The sequence below is a fragment of the Pteronotus mesoamericanus genome, unplaced genomic scaffold, assembly GCF_021234165.1.
Source record: "Pteronotus mesoamericanus isolate MK-2021 breed Mesoamerican mustached bat unplaced genomic scaffold, CSHL_Meso_final contig_263, whole genome shotgun sequence".
Lineage (NCBI taxonomy): Eukaryota > Metazoa > Chordata > Mammalia > Chiroptera > Mormoopidae > Pteronotus > Pteronotus mesoamericanus.
In genome coordinates, this window is record NW_026555112.1 from 13,452,691 (window position 1) to 13,480,133 (window position 27,443).

The following is a 27,443-nucleotide window of genomic DNA, read 5'->3' on the forward strand; positions in this document are numbered from 1 at the left end:
TGTGAAGCCACCCTACAATAATCAAGGGGAGGAGTCCCACGTCAGGAGGGGGTGGGGGTAGTTCAAAGCTACACAAGGGCTGTCAACATGGATAGAGGCTGAAGCATCACAGGCGAGTAGGGCTCCAACTAGACCATACCCCATGCACAGCCCCAACTAATTCCCCCTCCCCCGCCCTCACACCCATGGTTGCCACAGTAGCAGTATACACCCTGAAGACAGCCTCAAAACTGCGTGGGAAAAGTTAAACAGGTGCTGAACTCTTCTGCTAATTCTCAGCTTTGCTGAGCACAGTAGCTGAGTGTCTGAGAGTATTAGGCTGACAACCTGGACTCCTGGGTCCTGCTGCCAGATCCTGAGAAAGATTTCAAATCTTCAGAGGTCTGAAGCCCTGCACCCCAACCCCATCTCAAGCAAAGCTTCCTTGGCAGTGCATGCCTAAAGCAGGCAGCTCGCTTCACTTCTAGAACTTTTTTTGCTCACTGTTTTGTGTCCCCCAAAGGTCTATAAGGTATCTGAGGTCAGAGAGCACTCCCCTCTTATCTTTGTCTCTTATTTATGGCACTTAGTTCCCTGCTGGGAACACAGGAGGAAAAATGGTTAAGAGTAACTATCCAATAATATTAAATGGAGAAGCCAAAGAACTTACATGCATGACCCATGGACATGAACAAGAGGGGGGATTACTGGAGGGAAGGGGGGTACCAGGCAGAGGGGGGCAAAGACAGAAAAATTGGGACAACTGTAATAACATAATCAATAAAATACACTTTAAAAATAAAAAGAGTAACCACCCTAGAGCTAAACTTATCTCAGTGACTCTTCCCATTTATCACAGATAGCCCACCTTCCTCGTTATTTCAATTTTTGACACTCGATGCTCATGAAGAAAGTTAAGCTCCAGTTCATTAGTTCATTTCCTAACAGGATGCCCAACAAATGGTTCTTTGCCTTGGAGCCCGTATGATTCACGTCATCCTAACCCAGATCACCAGAGCCCCCACATGCTGTCATGGACCGCATCTCTGTCCCCCATGGCTACAGACTCCTTTTTCAGCTGGTGTCATTTGGGCAACCCCAATCACTGGCTGCTGAGCAGAGGGGGGAACAAGACATAAAAGAAAGAGGAATGAGAAGGGCTGAGGCAAGCTGAAAAGTCACTGTGCATCCACCACTTTACCCAAGAACAGGAATTGTTTTCCCTCTTGGGTCACCCACAGACTTCAGAAAACAAGATTCTACCCCCAAACAAGCATGGAAATCAGTTTGAAAGAAGAAAATAATCAAGCGTTTACTTTAAAAAGAGCCTCTGCTTTGAAAATTGAAATTCTGAATTCTCTCCTTTCTTTTCAGCAAAAACGGATTAATTGGTTCCATCACACACCATCCATCTGGCCATAATGGCAAAGATTTCTTCCTCAGGATCACATCCATAGTCCTTCCTCTCTGCTCTAAACCCAGAGAGAGACCCAACCTCTCCTCCTTTAGTCCCGGAAGGGGGCCAGGAAGAGGAAAATGCACGGAGGGCGTTTTTTTCTTTCCCTCTGACCACAGAGAGAAGCAGTGCCTCGGCTCAAAGCATAGCTCACTGGAGACCCCCTCACTGATCTCTAAGTCCCATCAAATCACCAGATACTTCATACCTATTGCTGTTAGAACTATAATGCCCAAAGGACAAGGTCTGTGCTTCCTCTTTGCTCAGCACTGGCCACAGCTCCGCATAGCCCGATCCCACCAGGCCTACCAACACCAGTCCTCTGCATCCATAAGGTTTGGGCCAAGGAACAGAGCACAGTGGGCTCAGGTCCAGGACTGGTACCTGAAAACACACACTCATCACACAAATCTAGCATTTAGCTTCCAAGATGTCTCTGGTTTCCTGAACACAAAGGATAAATCAAAGCAGAGTTTATGTCTGCCTCCCAGAGAGAGTCTCATTAAGTCTGTAAGTGGCATTTGGTGACAGGGACTACAGCTCTATTCCCTCCAGGCCAAACTCAAAGGAAACTGTGCTCCGTGGGGACAGGTACTTATAGGAATGGTCCTGAACTCCTGAAAACCCATTTGGTTTTGATCCCCCAGAACAGGGCCCGTGCCACCCGGTGCTCTGCTTTCATCCCTGTACTCCAGCCGGAGGTAAATCTAAACCAGAGCCCCCAGACGGTGCATTGAACAGAGACTATATTTACCCATCACCAAATTGTCTTGACATGTGTTTAATTACTTAAATGCCTTTAATCCAAAGCCTTTTCTTTTAACAAAATATAAACCAGTTCAGCTGGATGAATGATAAACCAGATGTTTATAGCACACAACATGGTCTGGCTTCGGTCGAAATAATTAAGACATCGTCTCCTGAGTGGGGAGGAGAGATGCCTAAAGCATACATTTGTATAAATGCTCTTACACCAATGTGTCTATGAAAATGTTGCTCCATCAATCTGTAATTTTCTGTCCATGAAAAAGCAACAATAACTTCCATACGGAGGAACAGGAGAGGTGTCTGCCCTCCTCTGACGTGATCAAGGTTTGGGTTTCTTTCCATGGCAAAGTGCAATTTAAAGGCTTTCCGTGATGGGGTACACTCCCGGGGCCCAGAGAGCTGACATTACATTATGATTAAGGAGGCCTCATGGGGCTGGGCCAAGTTTGTGATGGCTTACATGCTACCGCCACCATGCAGAACCCAAATTCACAAATGTATTTAGTCTCTGAACATCATGTGTACATTAGTCCATAACCTCCCACTTCCAGAGGTAAATTAGAGAGAAATTCCCTATCTACACCTTTGTAAATGGTGTCTCTATTAATATTCCAACCCTGAATTTTCCTGATTTGAGTGTGTCAGTTGTTCCTATCGGAACCCTAACTGATTCTCTGGAGTGGGCCCCATCATGTCTTTTGTACTGTTTGCTTGCTTTGCATGTATCTCTCTTGCCAGACAACCATGTGGCTTATATCCTCTTGTCCTCATATGTTACCTCAAAATTAAGCCCATAAAGGCAGGGATTGCTGTCTGTTGTGTCTGGATGTTCCACTACTCTATTTCCTAGTTCTCGAATATAAATGACACATCATAGGTACTAAATAAAAATCTGTTGAATGAATGAATGGATCTAACTAACTTCGGGAAGACCTCACCTTCCACCACTATGGGAAACCTTTCTCAATAGCTTCGTTTGTTTATTAATTGATTAAGGAACTATGAAGAAGAGCCAAGACACCCAAGTTCTAGGTCTGGCTATGAATTTCTAACTGTGGGCACTGAGAAACTCTCTCTGTTATAATTAATTAACATCTGTTGGACCTACTTTGCATAGTAGTTTAAGGTATCACGCAAATGACCAGGTCAAATGAGATAATGAGGGTAAAAGCGCTTTAAAAAGCATACTACTACTACAAAAAAAGAAAAGCATACTATTACACACTTGCAAGGGGTCCTTATAATTTATTTGGTCCTTAGGTATTGGTTACAGTAATACCTTCTTTGTACAAACATCTCTTATCTGATTATCTCAGCTCTCACAACAGAAAACCCAGAAGAAAAACTATCTAGATCTCATAAAACCCATTCCCCAATTTTAGGAACCTTAACCACAGCAGGATCCTTCAGACCCTCCTTCAGTGCATTTTCACTCTCTCTTTACCTGAAATTCTAACAAGATTGTTTTTCTGTCTCTCATAAAGGAAAGCAAAAAACAAAAAACAAAAACAAAAAAAAACAAAAAACTCAGGAAGGGAGCTTACCTGAGTCAAAAATTCAAGAAAGCAGAGAGTATAGGGCAAACAACCCTAGCAGTATTTTGATAGCCCTTGAAGAAACATTTAAAAAAAAAAAAAAAAAAAAACATGTTCTTAATGATGATTCTGAGTCATCATCAGAACATGGTTATGTGTCCATTTATACAGGGAATATATGTTAATCTCATATATATAAGAAAGCAGAGATTAGTATGAAAGGCTTTAGAAAAGTTTTTATACAAAAAGTTGTTGCTGAGGACATCAAGAGCTAAACCACTAACCATATTCCCCTTTCACATTGGTTCCAGGTCAAATTTGCAGCAGCTGAACTGCAGAAAATAGACGGCCTTATGGTTTGAATATTTGTAGTCAGTCTTTTTTTCCTCCTAGTTTTGACATTCCATTTTAATTTGTGCTTTTCCTGTTTTTTATTTTTTAATTTATTATTTATATTATGCTGTTTTATTGTTTTTCTTGTAAGCCACCTCAGAAATTTTATGGAACAAGACAGGAGTATAAATAATTCAATACATCCAACTTATATACAGCTTTGCAAAATGTAGTCATTCAAAACAATGGATTTTTCCACAAAGAAAAGAAGTGATGATACTAAAAAACTGAGAGTATTTCTGAATTATTATTATAACTAGTATATTTTCCATCATCTCATTTTAATCTTTATTATCTTTCCAATCTTTTAACTTCCACTGTAATCGGGTACAAAGGGAGAGACTTTGTAAGTTAGCCACAAAAGTAGTGACCATGTAAAAGTTAATGCCAAGGGTGTGAATCAACAAAAATACCTTGAAAAACAATTCTGAGCACTGTCCTGTTCTCCTTTTTTTTTCTTTTTTCTTTTTTCCTTCTTATGAAGCAATAATCCTCTGGAGGATCTAAGTCAATTCTATGCCATTTGTGCTTCTCTATACAATCAGAAAGAAGGGCAAAAAAAATCAAAATTTACCCCATGGCTCAAAGCTCCATATAATCTTGAAGCCTCACTGTGTTATCATATTTTTTCATTCTTCCTGATCTTCTAAGCAGGAGAGTTTAAGATGGCCAGAGAGAGTAGAAAGTACTTGATTTTCCTAGACAGAAGTCACACAATGTGAAAACTGGCCTGCAGGGTTCTCCTCCGCTGGGAAGTAGAGAAGTTCAGTCATATGTCCCTTGTTACAAAGCTAGTAAATCATCAGTAGCTACTGTGGAACTACCAGATGCTACTTATTTTGTGGAAAGGGAGTTAGGGCTTTAATGTATGAATTTGGGGCAGGGGAAACAAACATCAAGTGCATAACAACATGTAACTATTAATGAGTGTGCATTTTGCCTAAGGGAAATGTGGATCTATTTTACCATTTCAAAAAGGCCAGTGAAATAATCACATTTTCATTTTAAAAAGCTCATACAGGCTACATCTTACAGAATGGGTTAAAACACACAAAACTGGAGATAGGAAGATGTCAGTGGTTGGGAGAGTAATTCAGGTGAAAAAATAAAAGGCAGTTGATGTAGACTAGGATAATGGTTGTAAAGAGAAAAATTGTACCAATTTTAGAGATGCTTGACAGGTTAGTCAACTCAATAGCACTTTGTTATATTTTCTGGTTTGAGAAATTGAGAGTTAGTCTTTATCAAAATCTGGGTCACACAGATGAGAACTGTGTGGTTCCCCAAAGGGAAACCTGTGTGGTCCTTTTGGTTCACATTATGAGAGGTTCTTTTGGGGCATCTGCATGAACATGTTGAGCATGTAATTGGGTATTTACTTTTGAGAACCTAGACAGAAAATAATTCATCACTTACTTTCCATAATGTCCATGCTTAAAACACAGACAATAGGGTTTTAAATTTTATTGTATAGGCAGTCATTTATTTAAGGCTTAACTTAAAATATACTAAATAGCACTAAGGAAGAGACTTTATAGTATCTGTTAGCTTCAGTTTTTCTTAATTTTTCATCATTTTATAAGTGAAGGAAAGCTGAGGCTAATGAACACACTATCACTTGCCACAGTCTAACAGGATTTTGTGGAGACAGACCTTAAGCTCACTTCTCCACTTTTCCCTGCCAGGGTCCTAGCAGGAGTATGCTGGTGCCTTAGGATCGCAGGTTCATTCTATGTCAAAAGAAGGTAGGCTATCCCTACTGGTTCAAGAGTCTATAAACTGATGGCTAGATAACTATTGTTTCTGGAGTAACAGACTTTAAAGACTTACCCTAACTCCACTTCTGGTTCCTAGCATCCCAAAGGTAGTAGAAATAGGAATGGAATAAGGAAACCCAAGTTGTAGACCCAATTCTGACAATGACTCACTATGTGACCCTGGACAAATCACTTATCTCCTTTGTACCCATTTGTAATTGAGATGAGAATTATTGACATGCTTCTTTCTCTTGGGCATGAAACTAACATTAAAAAATCTTTACTGATACTTACACACATATGTGGAAGTTAATTGATTCCTCCTCCATGTTGCTTTTGCTCTCTGAATGTGTCTCTATTATTGTACCTACCAGATTATCTCATAATTATCTGTTTATATGTTTGTTTACATGGCAAAACTAAGAGCCCCTCAGGTGTAGAAATTAGGTCAAATTCATCTTGGCATCTCTCAGTTTCTATAACATCATTTGACATATAGCAGGTGCTCAAAAAATGTTTTTTGAATGTCAAAAAAGAAAGAAACTTTTGAAACTACTCAACAACAACAAACTCAAGATGTTTGACTTTGAGGCATCACAAAAAACATCAGATCTTCAAAGGAAAATTCAGTGTTAAAGGAGAAGGTTTCTAATGACCCTTCAACACTCTAGAAACTGTCTCTCAAAATAAACTTAGGATCTTAGGGATTTTCCAGTTTACAGACAAACTAACAGCTTCCTATTTAATCTTTACAAAAACTCTTCAAAGTAGGTATTATTATCCCCAATCCCCACTTTACGTAAAAGGAAACCACGTTGCAGAGAAGTTAAGTCATCTGTCCATGGACACACAAAGTCAGGAATTGAACAGTTAGTGCTATGAGACTAGCTGGGTAGTCATGTTTAATAAATTTATCGAACCAAATTGACTGAGCAGAATGTGCAAGGCAGACAGGTAGGTGTATTGGAGCATAAAGATGATTAAGACACATCTCAAGGACTATCTTAAGAGACAAAGCCATGGATGGACACAGGTGATCAGCAAGAAAGAGATTGAGTTTGATGAAAGATTCGGAAAAAAAGGGCATTAAAAGAGAACTTGTGAGACAGTGATGTTTGGTCTGGGGATGGGCAAGAATGAGATTGGGGGAAGGACATTCATGCAAAGGGAAAACATGAGCAAAAACAGAGAGGCTAGTAGTCATATTACAGGAAGAGAAGCAGTGGAGAGAGAGGGTACAGGAGAGAGAGGGAATAAGACAGAAATGGGATAGTAAATGTATTGATTTTAAGATTTTGGTGAACATCTCAATGGAGGTATCAATCCAGCAGTTGGAAATGTGGGTGTGAAGCGGATGGAAGAAATGAGAAATAAAAATACATGGTTGTGAGTCATCTTTACAGAGAGAATAAGGAGACCAAAGAAACATGGAGATAACATCTAAAATGTGGGAGAAGGGAAAGGAACCAAAGAAAATGTGGTCCAGAGGTAGAAACAGAAGAACAGGAGATCAGTAAATCAGGAGCCTCTTCCTGGATATCAACTCGCAGAAAATGGAGGCTCAGTAAAGAAGGCTTGGAAGGATGCAGAAAGTTAAGAAGAGGAAGACTAAGAAAAAGGCAATGAAATGGGAGAAGTATGAAGTCACCTATGATATCTGAGTGAGTAATTTTGGTCAAATTGGGGAGGATGTGAAAGGATAAAAGGCAGATTAATAGAAATGAGCAGCGAACTGGTCAAGAAGTGAGGGTAAATTCAAAATTGTTGATGGAGGCCATGAGAAAGTACAAAATACAGTCTAAGGTCTCTTGACTCTTCTGGTCATCCTCATAACCAAGGACAAATGGCTACTCAAAGCAAGCGCTTCTGTTCGTTCCATGGAATTGAACTAGACTAATTAATCACCTCAGTCACTCAAGCCCTTGACTTATAAGCACCATGCTCCAGACAAATAACATTACATAGAAGATCTGATTTTTTAAAACTTGGAGTGTTATTTGGAATTTTGTAGCAAGATGAACACATCAAAGCAAACAGAGTCATACATAATTGCCCCCTTGGGAGGTTCTGCACTATTCTAACAATGCTAACACCATACAAAACCTGCTCCAATTCCTTTTTCAGTACTGTTCCCCTCAGTACCGAAGCCCCTGTTCAGTACTGTGAGGCAGCTTAGGAGCCCCACGATAACCCCTCCAATAATAGCTATTATTGCTGTCATCACTATTTTTATTCCTCATTGCCTACCTTATACACTACACTTGCCTCTAAATAACTTTGGACTTTTTTCAACTTGAAGCTGCCTCAAAAACCACAGATTTGTCAACACAGAGTTTAATCTGAAGGAAGTTCTCTCAAAGGTTTCAAAAGCCATTCTGACTGACGGTAGCACCTTTGGAAAGAGAGTTCAACCTGCGGAGTGTTTTTTGTGAAAAGGGCATGTGCTTGTGTGTGTAAGCTCACGTTTTTACCCCTGCTATTACGTGGGTCTCTATGTAATCCATCAGCATCTGGACTGCCTGCCGTCTACTGCAAGTTCCCAAATGCTGAGATTCCTGCTTCAAAGACCAATACCCTGACATTTAAAAAAAAAAAAAAAAAAAAGCTAAAGGCAAACAGATTCAGCCAGACTTGGTGACAAGAATGCCAAACTTAAAAGAGGCACATTCAAACTGATGTGTGGCCCTACACAAGTCATTCACCCTCTCTGGGGGTCACTTTCTTCACACATAAACTGAGGGGGTTGGACTAAAGGACCTCTAAGATGCCTTTCTTCTGGAATGAAGATCTGGGAGAAGTTACAGCAGTCTGGGGAGCAGCCCCAGCCCCACCAAGAAATGGGGCACCCCCTGCTCCTGGGGGGCAAAGGAGGGTGTCCTAGCCTAAGTGAAAGCAGCCTCCTCCCCTCTGTGTGGGGCACTTGTTTGTTTTGTTCTTTGCTGCCCACCAACTGAGCTGTTGAAAGGGCAGCTCTAGCCCCCTCAGCACCCCATCAGCACTACGCCCACGGGTGGCGGAAGGGGTCCTTACCCATTGTGTTGTTGGCTCGAGAACAGGCTGTGCGCTTCAGAATTTCATGCACCTAAAATGGATGAGAGCAGGTTGTGAGGACCTTGGCCACATGCGTCACCACATGTGGGGGGCGGACTGGGGACCAGGCACCTGGACCCATTTACAGAGAGGGGGAAGCCAAGCATGTGCCAAGTTCGTGGACTGCTTGTCAAACCTACTCAAACTTGAGTGCTCTGAGGAAACAATCAACCTCCTCATACACACTGCCCCCCACTTTGCCCCACCCTGAAAAAATTAAGAAAGGGAAGGCTATAAATTGCAGTTATAGCAGGCAAGAAAAACACACCAAGGAGCCTAGACCCCTACTGCGCCCCCTAGGGGAATTGGGAGGAGGGGCCTGGGTCACGCAGGGGATGCGGTGTCTGCTTCCCCTGGGGGAACCTCAAGGAAGATCCGGAGGAGGATGTCCTCTCCCCCAGCCCTGATTAGTGCCATGCTGGGGAAAGCACAGGAAAAGGAAGGAGAAAAACCCGGTTCTAGTCCTGGCTCCTAGCAGAGGGGTCCTGAGCCGCTCCGTGACGGCTCGTTGCTGCCTCTGTAATAGAGCTACCTCACAGAGCTGCTTTCAGAAACCATGACAGAGCTTTGTAAACTGGAAAAGGGTCACCTACATGTTGGTCATTGGCACTATTTCCCCCCTGGTTTTCTCCTGAGTCCCATCTTGCCCCCCCCCCCCCCCCCCCCCCCCAGTCAGTGTATGTCAGACACTTCCTCAAGACTCCATGACTCCGAGCACACCCTGGGTCCCTGGCAGGCTGACCGCTCAATGACCACTGCATGACATAATGGACCAACAAGCCCCGACTATGGGGCTCACATGGGAGGGAGGGCTGCTGAGAATATCCCCAGCAGAAAAAACAGGGACACGGGCAGGCCGGCATAAACCTGCCGGCCAACCACTATCCTCCAGTGGGTTCCAAGCCCATGCCAGGCTACGAAGAGAGGCTCAGCAAGAAAGTCTGTCCTGGGACAAAGAGCTGGGCTGTTCAGATGCCCACAAAGAAAGGGCACAGGGAAGATGTTTAGAGGTGTGGGCGAGGTCCCAGAGCAGAAGAGACCCCAAGACAAAACTCAAGGCTTTCCCCTCTTCTCAGTGTGGGGTGGACTGGAAAAAGGGCAGGAAGCAAAGGAAGAAGCTTCTAGAAGAGATGAATGGGAGATGTTTTACTGCATCATCATTCACACTCTCATATTCCAGCCACGGACTTAGAGGAAGTGGTAAATAAATAACTTGTAGCAGAATGGGGCCCAGGAATGTTCAATTCATTTATAATACAGTACAGTAGTTCAACAGCAATAATAATTAAGAACAGCATTTATATGGCACTGTATTATTTTACAGGCACTTTGCAATTATTCGGGTAATCGCCACAACACCCCGTAAGTCCCTCACAGACATGACACTCAAGCCACGCAGATATTTGAGTGGCTTATAATAGCATCAACCAAAAAAAAAAAAAAAAGAGAGAGAGTGAGAGAGAGAGAAGTTTAAATTTTTTTCCATAAAAAGATGAAAGAAATCATATGCTCATTTTAAACCTTCCTAAAACACTAGGCTAAGGGATCTCAAGTATTTTCTTGCCCATCCTGCAAACAATGAGTCAAGGCCATGTTTTCTGTATGCCTTGGTAATATTCTGTACCTTTCTCTAATCACTTGTCTCTTTTTATCCTTCTTATCACCCTATTACTTAGAAGTTCTGCTAAGTATCTAACCCTCATTCCTCCTTCTGTTGAAACTAAAATTCTTTCTTAGAGATCAATGGAAACGCACTGCCAAGTTTCTTCTGTGTTGTAAGTGTCCAGCATTCCGTGGACCCTCTTTTTCTCCTCTGTCCATGGGCCGAATGTTCTCTAGGTAGACAGAGAATACACTGATCACTGAATAAGCTGATCACCCTACAGCTCAGACTGGGGCCAGAGGAGCACAAGGCATATTACAGATTTTCACTGGCGTCCATCATTCTGCAAACTTCAAAAACCCGACTTCAATTTTTTTCAGGCAAATACACTGGAAAAGAACCACTATAGTCATGAATTTTGGCTCTTATTGAATGGGTTGGTCATTTTATTCTTGGACAAACTGGCTTGGTCTAGATTTCCCTGTGACCGAAATGCACAGGGCTCCCTTGCAGGTGAAAGAAGCCCGGTGGCCCAGCAATGAGTCCTCACTCGGACGCTAATGATCTGTGTGAATAATGTTTCAATTCATTGCTACTCAGAGCCTCAGTTTCCAGAAGAGCTGAAAGTCCCCACCAGCTTGGGGAGTCCCTGTATCTGTGATTCCAAGGAGGGTAGAAGTGGGGAACTCTAATGAGAAGACACTCCTCTCAACTCTGAGTGAGGGCAGATATTTGCTATTTCTTTTGCTACTGGGATTAGAAGAAAGCTCCTGGACATTTCTTTCAGTTGCTAGGCAACTCCAAGCAAATAACAATGGGAGGTAGCAGGGAGGGGAAGAAGATGCCTTGCCAAACTGGGTACTTGGTCTTTCCCCACCCCTTCCTGGGCCCACCACACCTGGTTGGGTACCCAGTTAACCTGTTTACTCACAATGCGGCTACGGGTCGCATTATCAAAGAAGGTGTCCTTATCCTGGATGTTGTACCTGGAGACATCAAGAAAGCGGAAGGTCAACTAATTTTAGTACCCTTGTCCTGAGACCACTGTCACCCAGGCCCACAGCAAACTTTCAGAAAACAACATAGCAAGATTTAAGACACACCACACACACATTCACAATGTTTATACTCTTTTTGACCCAGTAAATCTGAAAACTTACCACAAAAATGTATCCTAGGGAAAATAAATTCAACAGAAGAAACAAGTTCCATAAATAAAAATGTTCATCACAAAGCTACTTTTAATAAAGTTATGGAGATAAGATGCAATTCCAAAATCTATACAATAAATTATCATGAAGCTGTTGAAAATAATGACTATTGAAACTTTATAAATAGAAAAATGTGAAACTATGATAGAAAAATATTATACTATGGTAAGTTTTAAAAAAGAATGTTAAAAAGATTACTGGACACAGTATGAGATAACAATAACAAAAGAGTATAGTTTCAGGGTGTTGGGATTATAATTATTTGTTTTTCAAAGTTTCATTTAATGTTGTCACCATGTCATATCAGTTAGGTATCAGACTCATAATTATGCAAGGCCTATATCTGTTCTAAACTTGAAGTAATTAACCTTTCATTAAAAAATAACACCCCTGTGTAGAGTTAACTGTGCTTAGGACACTGTGCTAGAGGACACACAGATGCATGAGACATGCTCCCAGCCACCTAGGAGCCCACTCACTGGGGTAGGTATGTTTCCAAATAATTGATGCAGAGTAGAACATGATAATGTGTAGACCATTGCTATGAAAACTCCAAGGATGGATACCATATTCTGTTGGAAAGTTCAGAAAATTCTTCAAGAAGACTTGAAGGACCACAGAGGCTGAATGAATGGAGCTGTGTGGGAGGGGCCATTCGATGTCAGGGCTAGCAAGAAGCAAGACCCAGGGAAGGGGAAGCATGGGAGAAACAGAGTGTAGAAAGAACAGCAGGCCAGGAGGTCAGCATGCCAGTTCCAGTTAAGCCACTTAAGGCTGTATAGCCTTGGGCAGACCCTGGTCCTTGGTTTCTTCTCTATAAAAACAAGGTAGTTACATCTGGACGGCTACCTCGCAGGAGGTTGCAAAATTGTGATTTATAAAATACATATTTTGGTCTTCGCTGTTTCTGGCTCATAACTCCCAAAACCTTTGGAATTTCTGACCAATCAGAGCAACAGACACATCTTTTGTTACAAAATTTGGTCTCTTGTCTTCAGTTCTTAAAATCACTTCACAGCCGTAAATGTGAAATGAGTGTTTGTTATTCATAACAAGCCTCTTTCTACCACCACTGGGTTTATGTCAATGAGATGACTTTTGGAAAGCAACTTAGGATGGAGGCTGGTTGCCAGCATAACCAACTGTGAATAAAGGTTTGGAGCTTTCAGTCCCACCCCCTGATTTACGGGGAAGGGAGAAGGGCTGGGGGTTGAATCAATCATCAATAGTAAACCATTTGATCAACCATGCTTATAGAATGAAGCCTCCATGAAAACCCAGAAGGGGCGGTTTCAGAGAATGTCCATGTTGGGGAGCCAGAATTCTGCCACATGCTGCCTGTCAGCCTCCAACTCCACAAAGACAAAAGTTCCTTCATTTGGGATTTTACACTCTGCCACCTCTTCATCTCACTGTTGATATGTATCCTTTAATACTTTCTGTAGTAAACTGGTAATCTAGTGGGTAAGCTGGTTTCCTAAGTTTTGGAAGCTGCTCCAGCAAATTAATCAAACCCAAAGAGGGGGTCATGGGAACCTCTGATTTATAGTCAGTCAGTCAGGAGCACAGGTAACAAGCTGGACTTACAATTGGCATCTGAAGTAGGGGGAGGGGGAGTCTTGTAGGACTGAGACCTCAGCCTGGGAAATTTGATGCTGTCTCCAGTTAGACTGGGTTCTCACCCAGCTCGTGTTGGAGAATTTCTTGGTCGTATGGAAAAACAAACCAATATATTGGAATGGGTGACCAGAATTGATATCAGAACCATAGGGAAGGGGGATTCAACGAGAAAATACACACAAAAAGAACAGCGTATATATGTGTATAGAATCATTAATTAACATGGCAAAAATGAGTAGGAGATACTATCCAATGACAGCAAAAACACAGCTGCAGGAAGGCTGACTCCTCAAAAGAAGACAAATCCTTATATTTTCTCTGTCTTTCCATGGCCCTCCCTTTGTCCTTCTTGCTTAATTCTCTTATCATTCCCAATCGTCTTTTATTTTCTCATTTGCTCTTAAAACAGAATGAATATTTTGCTGCTGCACCTGCCACTTCCCAAGCATGACTCCCCCATCCTAAGGTTTCCCAAACAACCATCCCTGTGAAGAGCTCTTATTCCCTCATCCAGGGTAGGGTGTCGGAAGGGGGTCTCCTCCGAGTCAATAAGTGCATGAGTAAGCAGCTGAGGATACAGAAATCCAGAAGCTTTATTCATCTTCTCTCTGGTTATCACAGTATGTTAAAATCCTATTAGATTGGGAACGGGGCAGAATGGTTCTTCATAGGAATTAAACAGGTATCTGAGTCCCAAGCTTTATTGTCTGCTTCCTGATCCTCCACCCATCATGCAAAATAACTGAAATGGCAGGTTTCTCCATAAGCCACTGGACAATTATTCAGGAGTTATTTGTGATAATCTCATGTAGGGAAGGAGACAGAGGAAATACTTCACCATGAGAATATGCTTCCTCTCCTATCTCCCAGGCACGGGGTACTTACTTTGTGACTGAGCAGTGTTTGATTTTCTTTTCCGTCCCCCCTCACAACCCTACCCCACAGTTCTAACACTCACAGGTACATTTTCTCCCTGGAGAATGGGTAGGAGAGGTTTTTCATCCTGTTGTTACTATGGTCTGGAACTCTGGGCTTCAGGGGCGAGCTCAGCTTCTGCAGAATCTCGTTGAACTTCTTCGCAATGCAGCCTTCTGATTTGATCTCGTACATCTATGAAAGGTAAAGCCACAGGTTTGAAAAGAAGCCACATCCAACACTCAGAGAAGAGTGACTTACCAACCAAAGCTTCATGGGGCTCAGAACCCATGGAGGGAACCGCTCTGGGGAGAGGAGGAGGCTGGGAGAAACAAGAAGTAGGGTCATTCCCTTTCCCAACTGCTTTCACGACTTGGGCTCTGGACTCCATCTATTTGGGCAAATGGAGATGGCCAGGGTAAAGAAATGAGCAATGAGTCCAAACTTTCTATATGACTTTGTTATATCATTGTAAGAGAAACAGAAGACCTACTATGTGACAGTCACTATCCTAAAGCATTTTATGCAAATTAGCTCCAATGCTCCTCACAGCAACCCAGCTAAATAAACAATAATTATTATAATGGGAAAATCAAGGCTCAGAAAGGTGAGATGAGCCAGCAAAGATCACACAGATAGTTACTGGGTGACAGTTTGAATTTAATTTATATCAACGTAATCCAAAATCCATACTCCACAGCTATACCACACCCCTGTGTGATCAGGTTGCATTACCTTCTTTGTGTGTTCTCTTTAGGAACTATCTGATAAATGGTACTAAACATCTAATGAGTATCCGCCTTGAGTGAGGCATAGAGTTAGTACCAAGATAATCATTGATATTCATAATTCACGTAGCCTTTTATAATGGACAGAAGGCTTTTGCATACGTTATAACTTTTGGTCTTTCTAACTCACAGATGTTGTCATGAGACACAGAGGTTATACTCACAGCAAAGCTGTAACAGATTAATGATGGCCACAAATTTTTTTACACAAATTCCCTTTTCGAATTTTTTTACACAAACTCTCCTTTCAAAAAGTAGCATCTCTATTCTACCCTCTTAATTCTGGGTAGGCTCTGGCTGCTTGACCAGTCCAGCAGAAGTGACACTCTGCCACTTTCCTCCTTTAGGAAGAGAGGTAGCTCTGCCTTGGTCTGCCTTGGTCTCTCGGGGCCCTGAGCCACCTGTAGGAAGTCTGCAGAGAGGACTTAGAAGGGAAAAGGGTTGGGCTTAGCCAGTGTCCTGGCTGCTCTCCCATTCAACTCAACCCCAAGCCAAATACCACCAAGTGACTCAGTCAACACCACCTCAGTCGACTCAGTGAAGCAGAGGCATCACCCAGTCCAGCTCTGCTCAAGTTGCTGACCAAAAACTTGTAATATAGAATAAAATGACTATGTTTTAAGTTATTAAGTTTGGGCTAATTTGTCATGCTGCAATAGATAATTAGAACAAGAGCCAACATCCAGAGCTTCTAACTTGAAAGCTGGTTTTCTTCTCTATCATGGTATCCTCAAGTTGCTTAAATCTGGACAGGCAGTAAAACATGAATGGAATACTTAAACGATAGAGATAAAAGCCACAGAAGACATACAACATGCTTTGAGGGTTCAAAGGAAAGAGACAGCACATTTAGTTGAGGGATCAGAAAAATGTTTTACAGAGAGAGTAGTATTTCCGTTGGACCTTAACAGGAAGGTAACCTTCTTTTGTTATCAGTTTGTTCTTTAATATCATAGTGATAAGTTGAGGGAACGGAAAGAACCACCCCTATCTAACAACTGAAACACAACCACAGTTTATTTCTTCTAATAAATTTTTCTATGCATTTTGATTTAATTTCAGTTATAAAATTAACACAGTTCTAGTAAACAGACAAACCCTTACCATGTAAGTATATTAACTAAATGTCATTTTCTTTCTCTTCCAACCTAATCCTTTCCAGAAGAAATCTCTATTAACAATTTGAGCATGTTTTATCCCAACTCTTTCAGAAATGCATGTACAGCTGAATCCCTTTTTAAACTGTGATTATAATCTTTTTCTATAATTTGCTTTTTTCACTTAGCGATAGTTCACAGTTATATACCTTTCCAGGTCAGTTCAGGTAGAACTACCTTAATGAATGCATAATATTACACAGTAGACATGAATCCTAATTTGTTTAGTCATTTCTCTAGAGATGGGCATTTATTTTATTTTCTACACATATGTTATCTTAGTTGATCACACTTCTATTCACCTGATCTTATAAATACTTGTAAAGAATAAGGCTTAAACAGATATAGGCAAAAACATTCCAGGCAAAAAAAAAAAAAGTGGAAAAGTTCAAGTTGGGTTTCAAAAGGGTTAAGCTGCCTGGTTTCTTTGGAGCATGAGAGTTTAATGGGGACATAGTAACTGTCATGGTAGAAAGGCAAACTAAGACCAGTGCACCGAGATCCTGCTACACAGGGCAATGGGAAATCAGCAAAGGGCTCGAACAACGACAAACTCAAGGTGAGGCTGTGTAAGAAGCAGAGGGAACCAGCTTTCTGAAACAAGGGGACTGTTTATTTCTAGGAGCACATACTATTTAGTAAGTGTCTCCTGTGTGCCTGGCTCTTGATATACATTAGCATTAATCTGAAAGACATACTGCAAAGCCAAGAGAAGTTAAGTATCTCAGTCAAGATCACACAGATAGCGCAAGCCAGATAGTAACTGCTGGAGTATTTGAACCCCCTGGCAAAGCCAGTGTTTTTAACTGTTTTACTCTCCTGCTTTATTTGCTAAAGCATGAGTTATCATAGGAAAATGACAGTGTGCAGTTGACAATACTGCTTCTGCCAAAGCTCTCCTTCACACACACTGGTCACTGCAATGCAAATAGCCCACCTTCCAGGCATCTTTGGGCCCGGAGGGAGGGGATCAAAAAGATGAGTTCCTCACGTTATCTCAGCACATGTTTCATAGGTCATTTAGGGCAGGTTCTGACCAGGCACGGACCCTGCACTGAGACTGCAATGATGTGTTAATCATACCCATAATCATGTGCCTTAAATGGTGTATGCATGAAAATTAAGGTATCAGAGCAGGAGGGAAGCTGATGGACTCTGTCTTCCAGATGCCTTGGAATGACAGACTCAGACTGACCAAGGGTATTTCTTCTTTGTCCTCTTCTCTCCATTTCCACCTGTGGCTTCCTAAAGAGCCTTCAACTACAGCAAGAATTGATCTCCTCATATCTTCTCTTTCTTAGGGTTGCCAGAGCTAACAAATAAAAATACAAGATGTCCAGTTAAATTTGAATTTCAGATCAACAATAAGTAATTTTTTAGTATAAATATACGCCATGCAATATTTGGGATATAATTACACTTAAAAATTATACTTATAGCCCTGGCCAGGTGGCTTGGTTGCTGGGAGCATCGTCTTGTACCGCAAAGGGTTAGGGGATTGATCTGCGATCAATGTTGAATCATTTCTCTCTCTCTCTCTCTCTGTCTTTCTCTCTCTCTCTCTTCCTCAAATCAATGGACATGTCCTCAGGTGAGGATAAAAAATATATATATACTTATACAAGAACAACCATAATTTTTATTTGGGACATATTTATACTAAAAAAGTATTTGTTGCTTATCCAAAATTTGAATGTAACTAAGGCATCTGTATTGTATCTGGCAACCCTACTCTTGTCCTCTAATTCATTCCTCATATTGGAGCCTGAGTGATGGTGCTGAAGGAAAAAATATGACCATGTCACCTCTTTGGGGAGAGTCTTCAACAATTACCCATTGCTCTTATGACAAAGACCAAAACTCTTAATACAGCCCACAGGACTCTGTAGAAGTCTCCACATTTTATTCCATGGGCCAAATGCCTCTCCATAAAGCCCTTATCAGTCTTAATTTTACATTTATTTGAGTGATTATTTGATTAATGTCCAGCTGCCCCAAAGCATAATTTCCATGAAGGCAGGACACTGTCCAAACTGTTCCCTGTCTTTGAATGAATGAAAGGATGAATGAATGAATGAATGAATGAATGAATGAAAAGTCTCTGGGGAATGAACATTGAATGACAGCAGTTACTGCCACTGAAGGAGCCCAGGCTGGGGACACAATACCCATAAGTTAACAGACCTTGATAAAAATAAGCCAGGCTGAAGAAACAAAACAAAAGTCTGAAGCATCTATCTGGCTGAAAGGCTTCCCTTCCTGTCCTCATCAGCTGTAAAGGCACTTGGAACGCCAGCCCTGGCAGAGGCCAGGAATGCCTGTACTCAGTTGGTATAGATTAATAATCCAGTAATTGTCTCAGGGCCTTGTTCTGGAAGAAGGATAGCTAAGAACCTCTTATAAGTTCTTGACCTTCATCTTGGTAGTGTATCTGGAAGAGCTCACTAGAGGAAAAGGCCAAACTGCTTGGGCACTTGCCTTCTGTGTTTAGAGGGACCAGGAATGGGACCAGGACAAGTTTTGACTGTCTCATTATTTTTATTATTATTATTATCATTATTATTATTATTATTATTATTATTATTATTATTATTATCAGACTTCATTCACTTTATTTTCCTTCTGTAAAACTTTGTGGCAGCCACAGCTGGAGCCTGGGTCCTCTGCACAGAAACTCTTCTGTGGGTCTTTACAAGATGATCAGCGAATTCCTGACAGGAAGGCTTGGTGAACACGGTCTCTCTTCAGAGGTCAGGGGCAAGAAATCTGTAGGTCTTAGAGATGGCATCAAAGGTGGCCATGGCAAAGTTGCCCAGGGTGGCAGTGCAGGCCCTGGCTGAGGTATAGCAGTGGCTGCTCTAGCATCAGCATAATTGATTAATGAAGACTTGGGAATAGCCTATCCAATTATTGATGGGATTCCTAATATGATACCACAGGCAGCGAGGATGACACATCAAAGTAAGAGGCAAGAAGATACGGAGCAGCAATAAATCATAATTAAAAACCACATACACAACAAAATTTTCTTAATACTATCTACCTTTAAAAAAAAGTCAGGGTGGCAGGTAGTAAGTGGGAGAGAAGAATGTTTCTGTCTCTCCCTACGTTGACTGTCCTTACTCCACTGGTCTCTTTAGCAGGATTGTTCTACTCAGTCTCTGTGGAAGAAAACTTCCCACAGGGCTGCACAAGCACAGCCATCCTGTGTTTTTACAGCCTGCTCTTGCCCATTACCATACCAGTGTATGTGTTCTTCCACCTTTGGACTTGGATGGGTATTAAACTCTTCAGGCATAATTAATGCAATCAGAGCCAAGATGGCATCTACATTAATAAGTCTTGAACACCTCTCCCTGAAAGCTCAATTGCATGGAAATACTGGAAACCCACTTAATTTTCAGGAAAGATACTACACCTTGTTTTTGCTAGAGGTTTAGAACTGTGGGAGGTTTAAGCTACAGAAGCTTCTTTTTATTATATTTTGGTTCTACCCTTATTTTTGAAGATTCTAATTTATAACTGCTGTATCAGAAGCAACATTTCAACACAGTCGCTTGTTGGAAATGAACAACCCCAACCATCATCTGATGACTTTATTTCTCTTGCCTTTCATCTAAAAGTTAATAATTTGAAATTTAATGTTTGTTTTAGAACATCTTTGGTAAAGTCACGTTACAGATAACTGAAATAATTCCAGAGAACCTATGTTGGAGTAGTTGTAAAGACATGCACTTGAACTAGTGTGATATAAAACTAATAAAATGGAAATTTCATGGACTTGCAAAAAAAAAAAAAAAAAGCTTCTTGGGCATAGGGGCTGACGATGCCAGTATCCCTGGGGACAGGGATGAGGTGCACCAGCACAGGGCCACAGCGCCCAGTCCTCTTGCAAGGGACAATATGGTGTAGAGGGACCAGGAAGGGTATCAGCACAGATTTTAACTGTTCCTTGATGGAGGGTGCTCCCAATCACTGGGAGTAATACTGTCTGCCTTCAGGAAAAAAACATCAAAGGTGTAGAAGGCCAGCATCCCACCAGAAACCTCAAGGTACCATTTGCTCCACAGCCCCAACTGAATATGCCCAGGCTCAAACACCATGGCTGACTTACATTGGAAAGAGATTTCCCAGACTTCAGGGACTTTGGGGAGATGTATTCAGACACATACACACAATAAAGCATAAGTGGATGGCCCCATGGCACCTTGCAAGAGACAGTATGGTTTAGAGCCACTTTGCATCGACACTAGGCATGGAGGACAAAGGACCTGCTTCCTATCTCCACACCTTTGCATACGTTCCATCTATTCCTAGAACTTCTCCCCTTCTTTTTCACCTATTTATTCCTCCTTCACCACTAGGTTCAAGTATCAACTCTTCCAGGGAACCTTCCTTAGCTACTCACTTCCTGTCATGCTTCCTTAGTACCCTGTGAAAGAATACCTGTGTCATCAAATTTGTCATGCTCTTCTCTTATTCTCAGTCTACCCATCTGTCTCCCCAACAGAGTATGGGCTTTTAGAGAGAGCAAGGACTATAATCTGTGTGCTTGGAACACAGCAGGAACACAATAACATCTAAGGATTGAACGACCTGGGTCCTCGTCCTTGCTGATACAAACTAGCTGTGTGACTCTGGGCAAGTCACCCTCCCTCTTGGGTTCTTCATCTCTAAAGAGAGAACTGGGGAACTTTCACTTTCCACACTGCCCACTGTGATGGAATAACAGGGACCAGATTTACCATACCTGAAACAACCAAAACATTCAGACAAAAAACATGAGATAATAGTTTCTGTGGTTTAAATGTTTGTGCCCCACCCCATTCCCAAATTTATATATTGAAATTCTACTCCTCATAGTGATGGGATTAGGCAGTGAGATCTTTGGAAGGTGATTAGGTCATAAGGGTGGAGTCCTCACAAATGGGATTAGCGCTCTCCTGAAAAAGACCCCAGAGAACTAACTCCCTAGCCCCTTCTACCATATGAAGTCACAGCAAGAAGGCATCAGCTGTGAACCAGGCAGAGGGCCCTCACCTGACTATGCTGGCACCCTGGTCTCAGACTTCCTGCCTCCGAACTGAGAGAAAAAAAATTCTGTTGTTTATTAGCCACCAGGTCTGTGGTATATTGTTACAGCAGCCTGAACAGAATAGGACAACAGTTTTCCACCTACTGGACATCAGAATATCCTGGGAGATGGGAAACAAACAAGCTGAGTCTATGATTGCTCCAGCTCAGTGCCTTGAGAGAGGTTTTGGGCCACAATGCAGGAAGGGTAGACCGGTGGAAGCCAGCAAATTCCCTGGGCTACAGAGAAGAACCATAGGTCTGGAGAAACCAAAGCAACTAGAGTTCCTAAGAGAGCATGCCCAAGAAAGAGAACTTCACAAAGACCCCAAGAGATCTGCAGAAGGTCCCCCGGAGTATTTGGCAGCATGGGCCTGAGAGAACTGAAAGGACTGGGAATAGCACCTATTCCCAACAGCCAGAATGGAAAATCTCATTATTGCCAGGGCACTGGGTAGAGTGCTCACTCAGTAATGGGGGTAATTAGCCTGAGACTGAGGCCTGCTGAAGACCCACCTAACACACCATAACAAAGAGGACTGGAACTAATTGCCTTTAAAGTATTGTCCACATCTAACATTCTACAGCTTTAATGATTTAATAGAAAAGACACATTCATTCATAGCACAAACATTTCTAGCCAGTGCCTACATGCCTGGTGCTGAGCTTGGTGGATGAATGAGCCAAGCACCAAAGAAGTACAAAGATGATGATGCCGCCTTCCGTAGACAGAACACTTTGCAATGTATCCAGTCCTTCCAGGGGCACCATTTCACTGGGCCCCACAAAAATTCTGCAAGGTGTGCCTGTCAAGTAGTATTAGCACTGCTATTTTACAGATGGGAAAACTGAGACTGAGACGGGTGGGGGAATTGCCAGAGTTCATGGTGAAACCAGGCCTGGAACCCATGTTTCCTGACTCGCCCATCCAGACCTTTTCCTTAAACCTTTGATCCTTAGAAGGGCTCCATGATCTTCTGAGAAGGAAGCAGACTGGAACTCCCTTTGGCCCCCACCAAACCCAGCAGCCCGGACTCTTCTCTTGTGTTCAGCAGGATCCAGGAAAGGCACCCAATCCTCTTTATTATTATTAATACAATCAGCAGCAGCATCATTATTACTGTTATTCTTGGACATCAGAGAATTATGAACATCCTCAGAAATGGCAAGACACATGTTAGCCAGCTGTTCCCCATTATGCCCTCCCTGGGTACACGATACGCCTTTCATGTGCTTAAAATCATAAATAATTTTTAAAGTATGTTGCTCTTATTTTTTATTCCAGGGCTCAAATGTGGTTCTCATAAAAGCTCGCTTTGGCCTCATTGTCACAGTCTAAGAGGTTTACTGACATTCCTTCTCTTCTTACTTCTTTTTTGCCCTTGTCTTGCTCTGTCTCTCCCCTCCAGAGAGGCACAGCAGTGTGGTCTGAGGACTGATTTGTTTTTTTTCTACATTGGAATCATGTTCCTTTCTGGGATGCAAGGAACCAATGCTACAGGGACATACACATGTTTCTGTCCTCATTTTATAAAGAAGCCAAGGCACAGGAAGGTAAGAGATATAACAACATGACACACAAACAATATAATCTTGATTACCCATGAGTCACTTATCGATAGTGACCTAAGAGGGTCTCCCTCTGCAACTGGTGAGAAAAGTTTAGCAGGAAAAACACAGGCAGGTAGAAAGATGGAGAGCGAGCCCTGCTGCGTACACGTGTGCTGCTTACACCCCACAGCCCCACAGGCACTAATTCGGATTATCTGTCTCTTTGAATTTGTTTTTGCTTTTCTCTGCTCCTCCAATCACTGGATAACTCAGGGTCAGTCTCGCTCATTTTGAGAGGCTGAAGATTATCATCACACCCTCCTATTCACCTTTAATGTCAAAAGGCTCAGACACACAGAGACGTCGGTAGTATAGAAGGTGGCACCACAAGCCACTAGCTGGACAGGAGCGGAAGCCTGTGGACTAAAGAAGTTATAAAGAAGAGAAGCTAAAGATGCATCAGAATTCATCCACTGTTGTCCCCATTGGTGCCTGAGAGGGCAGAGGGAGGGACACACACACCCAGAAGCACAGGACCGGGTCTGAGGAGCTCCACATACAAGCACATTGGCCCTTGTAAGTGATTGTCAAGCCATTCACCAATTAAATACAAACAACATGATGAGCTGCTAAGATCAGCTGCATTCTAGAGCCCAAAGGCAGTCTCTGTGCACACCAAAAACAGGAGCTGATCAGTGCCTTCATCCCTACCTGTGCCTACAGGTCAACCTCCTGTTTGCAGCACTGCTGCATGTAGACAGTAACATATTTACAAAATACATATTCTCTGATGTCTAACTCTGCACTCATTTATAGTTTTTAATTGTTTTAGTAAGTCTTCTACACATGAATGTTTGCTGACTTTAAAAAGTGGGATAAAATCCAAACTATTTACATGGCTGACTGAGCCCCTACAAGCTGTGCCTCCTGCTTCCACCATGGCCTCAGCCCGCTCTGCCCGCAGTCTCTGTGCTGCATGCACACTGGCACGCTGGCCTCCCCTCAGCTCCCGACACAGGCCAGGGTTTTCTTACCTTGGGCTGCAGGACAGGTCCTTCCCTCTTCTGGCCAACTCTTACCCAGCCCTCAGGCCTCAGCTCAAATGCCACCTTCCTGCACCCTGCCCCCACCACAACTTAAATTAGTTTCCTCTGGTTGGCTCTCGGTCCACTCCATTCTTTTTCTCCTGTGGGTGCCTCCCAGCTCATAGCTAGCTATCTAACCTCTGAATCCTCAACACACTGAAGCGACATGAAGCCACAGCCTACTTTTATCACCACTGAGTCACCAGCCCTCACCAGAGTATGTCATACATCATGATACTCAATAAATATTCATTGGGTGGATGGATGGATAGATGGATGGATGGATGGAGGGAGGGACAGATAAAAATCTAAACTTCCAGAGGACTTTAAACCCTTATAAACAACCAAACCCCATTCCAGCTACAATTAGACTCTTCCTACATGTTCTTTGCTAACTAAAGAGACTACTGAGGACCCAGGTCTGGTGTGGCCACTACGGGACAGGCACCACTATGCTGCCACTCCCCACGCTTGCAGCATTCCTTCCTAAGGCCCTTCGATGGAGTCTCGGGACCCATCTCGGCACCCCTCTCCAGCAAGCCATCACCAATGGACCGGGTCTCCTGTGTCTGGCCCATTCTTCCACTCATTAACTGATTTATTTTGTGTATGGTATAAGTTGGTGGCCGAGTTTCATTTTTTTGCATGTAGCTGTCCAGGTCTTCCCAACCCATTTGTTGAAGAGGCTATTTTTACTCCATTTTGTGCTTCTACACTATTTGTTGATTATTAATTGACCATAGAGACATGAGTTTATTTCTGGGCTCTCTATTTTGTTCCATTGATCTGTGTGTCTGTTGTAGCACTGAGGGTGGGAGGTGGGGGCCTGTGGGGCAGGGGAGAGTGGTAGGGGGGAAATGGGGACAACGGTACTTGAACAACGATAAAAAAAAATACTAATTTAGTGCTTGCTCTATAGTAGGCCCTGTTCTAGCACTGCCAATATAGCCAAACAAAATACCTGCCCTTATGGAGCTGCCAGTGTAGTGAGGATACAGACAACAAAGACTCATACACGTGGCTCAGTATCAGGTAGCTGAGCAAAAAACAAGAGACAGAGATGAAGGGTGCAGGGGAGCCTGCCTCACAACCGGGGGCTGGGAGGCCTGTCCGAGGAGGGGACATTTGAGCTGAGGCTTCGGGGAAGTGAGGGGTATCTGGAGAAGGTCTCCAGGCAGGAGGAAGAACAAGCAAAAAGGCCCTGAGATGGAAACATGCTTGGCATTTTGCAGGAAAGTGAGTAGGCCAGTGTGGCTGGAGCAGAGTGAGCAAGTGGGGGGTGGTGGGAAATCAATTTCTGTATCGGAGGTAGCAGATACAGAATCTGTTTAGAGTCCCTGGCATAGACACTGTCATTTCTGGCCCCCTTTCTGACTAATTGCCACTCAATGCCTGTGGCAGAAATCACATAACACCCTCAGGCTGGACCTTACCCCAGCCACAGGACAGATCTTCTCGGTGGTCCCACCCGGCCTTTGCACTCAGTTCCCCTGCTCGGCGCCCTCATCCATCAAGTGCTAGAAAGCACCAGCCTCTCTGGTTGGGGGCAGTCAAGGTTGCTAATTTGTAACATGTGCTGATTTCTATGGTATAAATGTAGTGGCCCCAACTTTCTTATCCACAGAGGATATGTTCCAAGTCCCCCGATGCATATCTGAAACCATGCAGAGTACCAAACCCTAGGCATACTGTTTTTTCTTACAAACACCTATGATAAAGTTCAATTTATAAATTAGGCACAGAAAGAGATTAACAACAATAATGAATAATAAAATAGAACAATTTTAACAATATGCTGTAATAAAAGTTATATGAATGTGCCCCCCCTTTACAGACACACACATACACATACACACGCGCGCGCGCACGCGCGCCCCAGAAAATACAGTACTGGTAACCAAGAAGACTAATTAATTGATGGACAGGGAGTGTAAACAGGGTGGAGACACAGGACAAAGGGATAATTTGTGTCCTGGGTGGGATGGAGCAGGATGGCATGAGATTGTCATCACGCTACCCAGAACCATGTGCAATTTAAAACTTATGAACTGTCTATTTCTGGAATTTTTTATTTAATATTTTTGGACTGCAGTTGACCGTGGATAACTGAAACCATGGAAAGCAGAACTGTGGGTAGGGAGGACGGCTGTAGACCCACCACGCACAATTTGAAGTTACCAATGGTATAAGAACCAGCCTCCAAAATTCCTGAACATGTAAGTTCTATCTTGAGAGCCATTACGAACCAGCACTGGGTAAGAAGAGCTCTGCCCATGAGCCCCAAGGGCCGGAAGCTGACTGACCCTGGCTGCTTCTCTGCCTCGCCCCTCCTGCAAGCCTCTCCCACACACCCGCAGGGGGCCGCCATGGCCCAGCTGGGCAGCCATGGAGAGCGACCACGTGCCCCAGATACTCAGGACAATGTGCACTTCCCACTGTGTCCCGGCATAATTATCAATTGCTCTTTCACTCCCAAAGGGCCCCACCTTGGGCGATGAGTTCAATGGTCAGCCTCTCTTCTGCTCTCAGCCCCACCGGCGCTGGGCCCAGTATCTGGGCCCCAGCCAGCCCTAGCCTGGCCTGTGCTACCATAGTTTCAATAGACATGAAGGAGGCTTTTAAAAAGAAAACCACCACTTCTATTTCAGTATTTGCTTAACCATGAGTCTAAAAACAACTTAATAAAATAATCAAATTCAATTCCCATTGCATTTTCAGCCTCACTGTTAATGAAAGTGTCATTCCATTTTCGCATTTTCAGCCTCAGTGTGGTCTTACCAGGCCTGTACCACGTCTAGAACGTGGCCATGTGCCATCTCGGGTTCCTTACTCAAACCGCAGCACTTAGGTGGCACCAATTATTTCTCCTGATTTTTGAAGATGAGAAGGATTACAGAAAACAAAAAGAACAAAAATTCAAAGTATTCTGCACTCTTTCCAGCTGATTTAAATAGCAATCAAAGAGTATGCACCAAAAAGCCCATAATATATCAAATATAAACCCTGTCCTCTCAGCTGTGCATCTATTAAAAACAAATGTTTGGGAACAGGCAATGGCAACAGGAGAAAGGCCCCGCCTTACAGCCAACCTTATGGAAACAGCAACAATTGTGGTTCATTTAAACATTACTGATGATAACAACAAAAGGAATCTGTGCTGCAAGGCATTCTGAAGGCTGAAGACACAGTGACTCCCTGCCCAAGACCCAGGCTCTACAAGTTCTCCATCCTTAATAACACTCGTGGGATCTCTCCTGCTTTTTTACTTTCTGGTCACCAGGGAGAATTCACTCAACTATCCAAAGAGCCCTAAATTACCACCCGATTAATAAAAGATGGAATTGGTCAGGGTAAGGAGGGAAAAGAGTGTCTCTCCTGTTCATGAATTTTTGTGTGGAGCTGAAATCCCTGCTGTTGTGCGAAGGGTCACAGCCACAAGAAGATCCTAGGGTTGCGGGAACA

General features: G+C 42.9%; 1 protein-coding gene across 1 annotated transcript in view; it reads right to left on the reverse strand.

Annotated features, from left to right (window-relative positions):
• The window catches only part of ANO2 (anoctamin 2), a 294,279-nt gene that overhangs the window by 201,133 nt on the left and 65,703 nt on the right, over nucleotides 1-27,443 (reverse strand). Inside the window, exons 4-6 of the mRNA XM_054574699.1 lie at nucleotides 14,371-14,522; nucleotides 11,513-11,567; nucleotides 8,919-8,970 (exon numbers count right to left, since the gene is read on the reverse strand). Of these exons, the coding sequence (XP_054430674.1) occupies nucleotides 8,919-8,970; nucleotides 11,513-11,567; nucleotides 14,371-14,522 (259 nt within the window). The remainder of the gene's footprint in view (nucleotides 1-8,918; nucleotides 8,971-11,512; nucleotides 11,568-14,370; nucleotides 14,523-27,443) is intronic.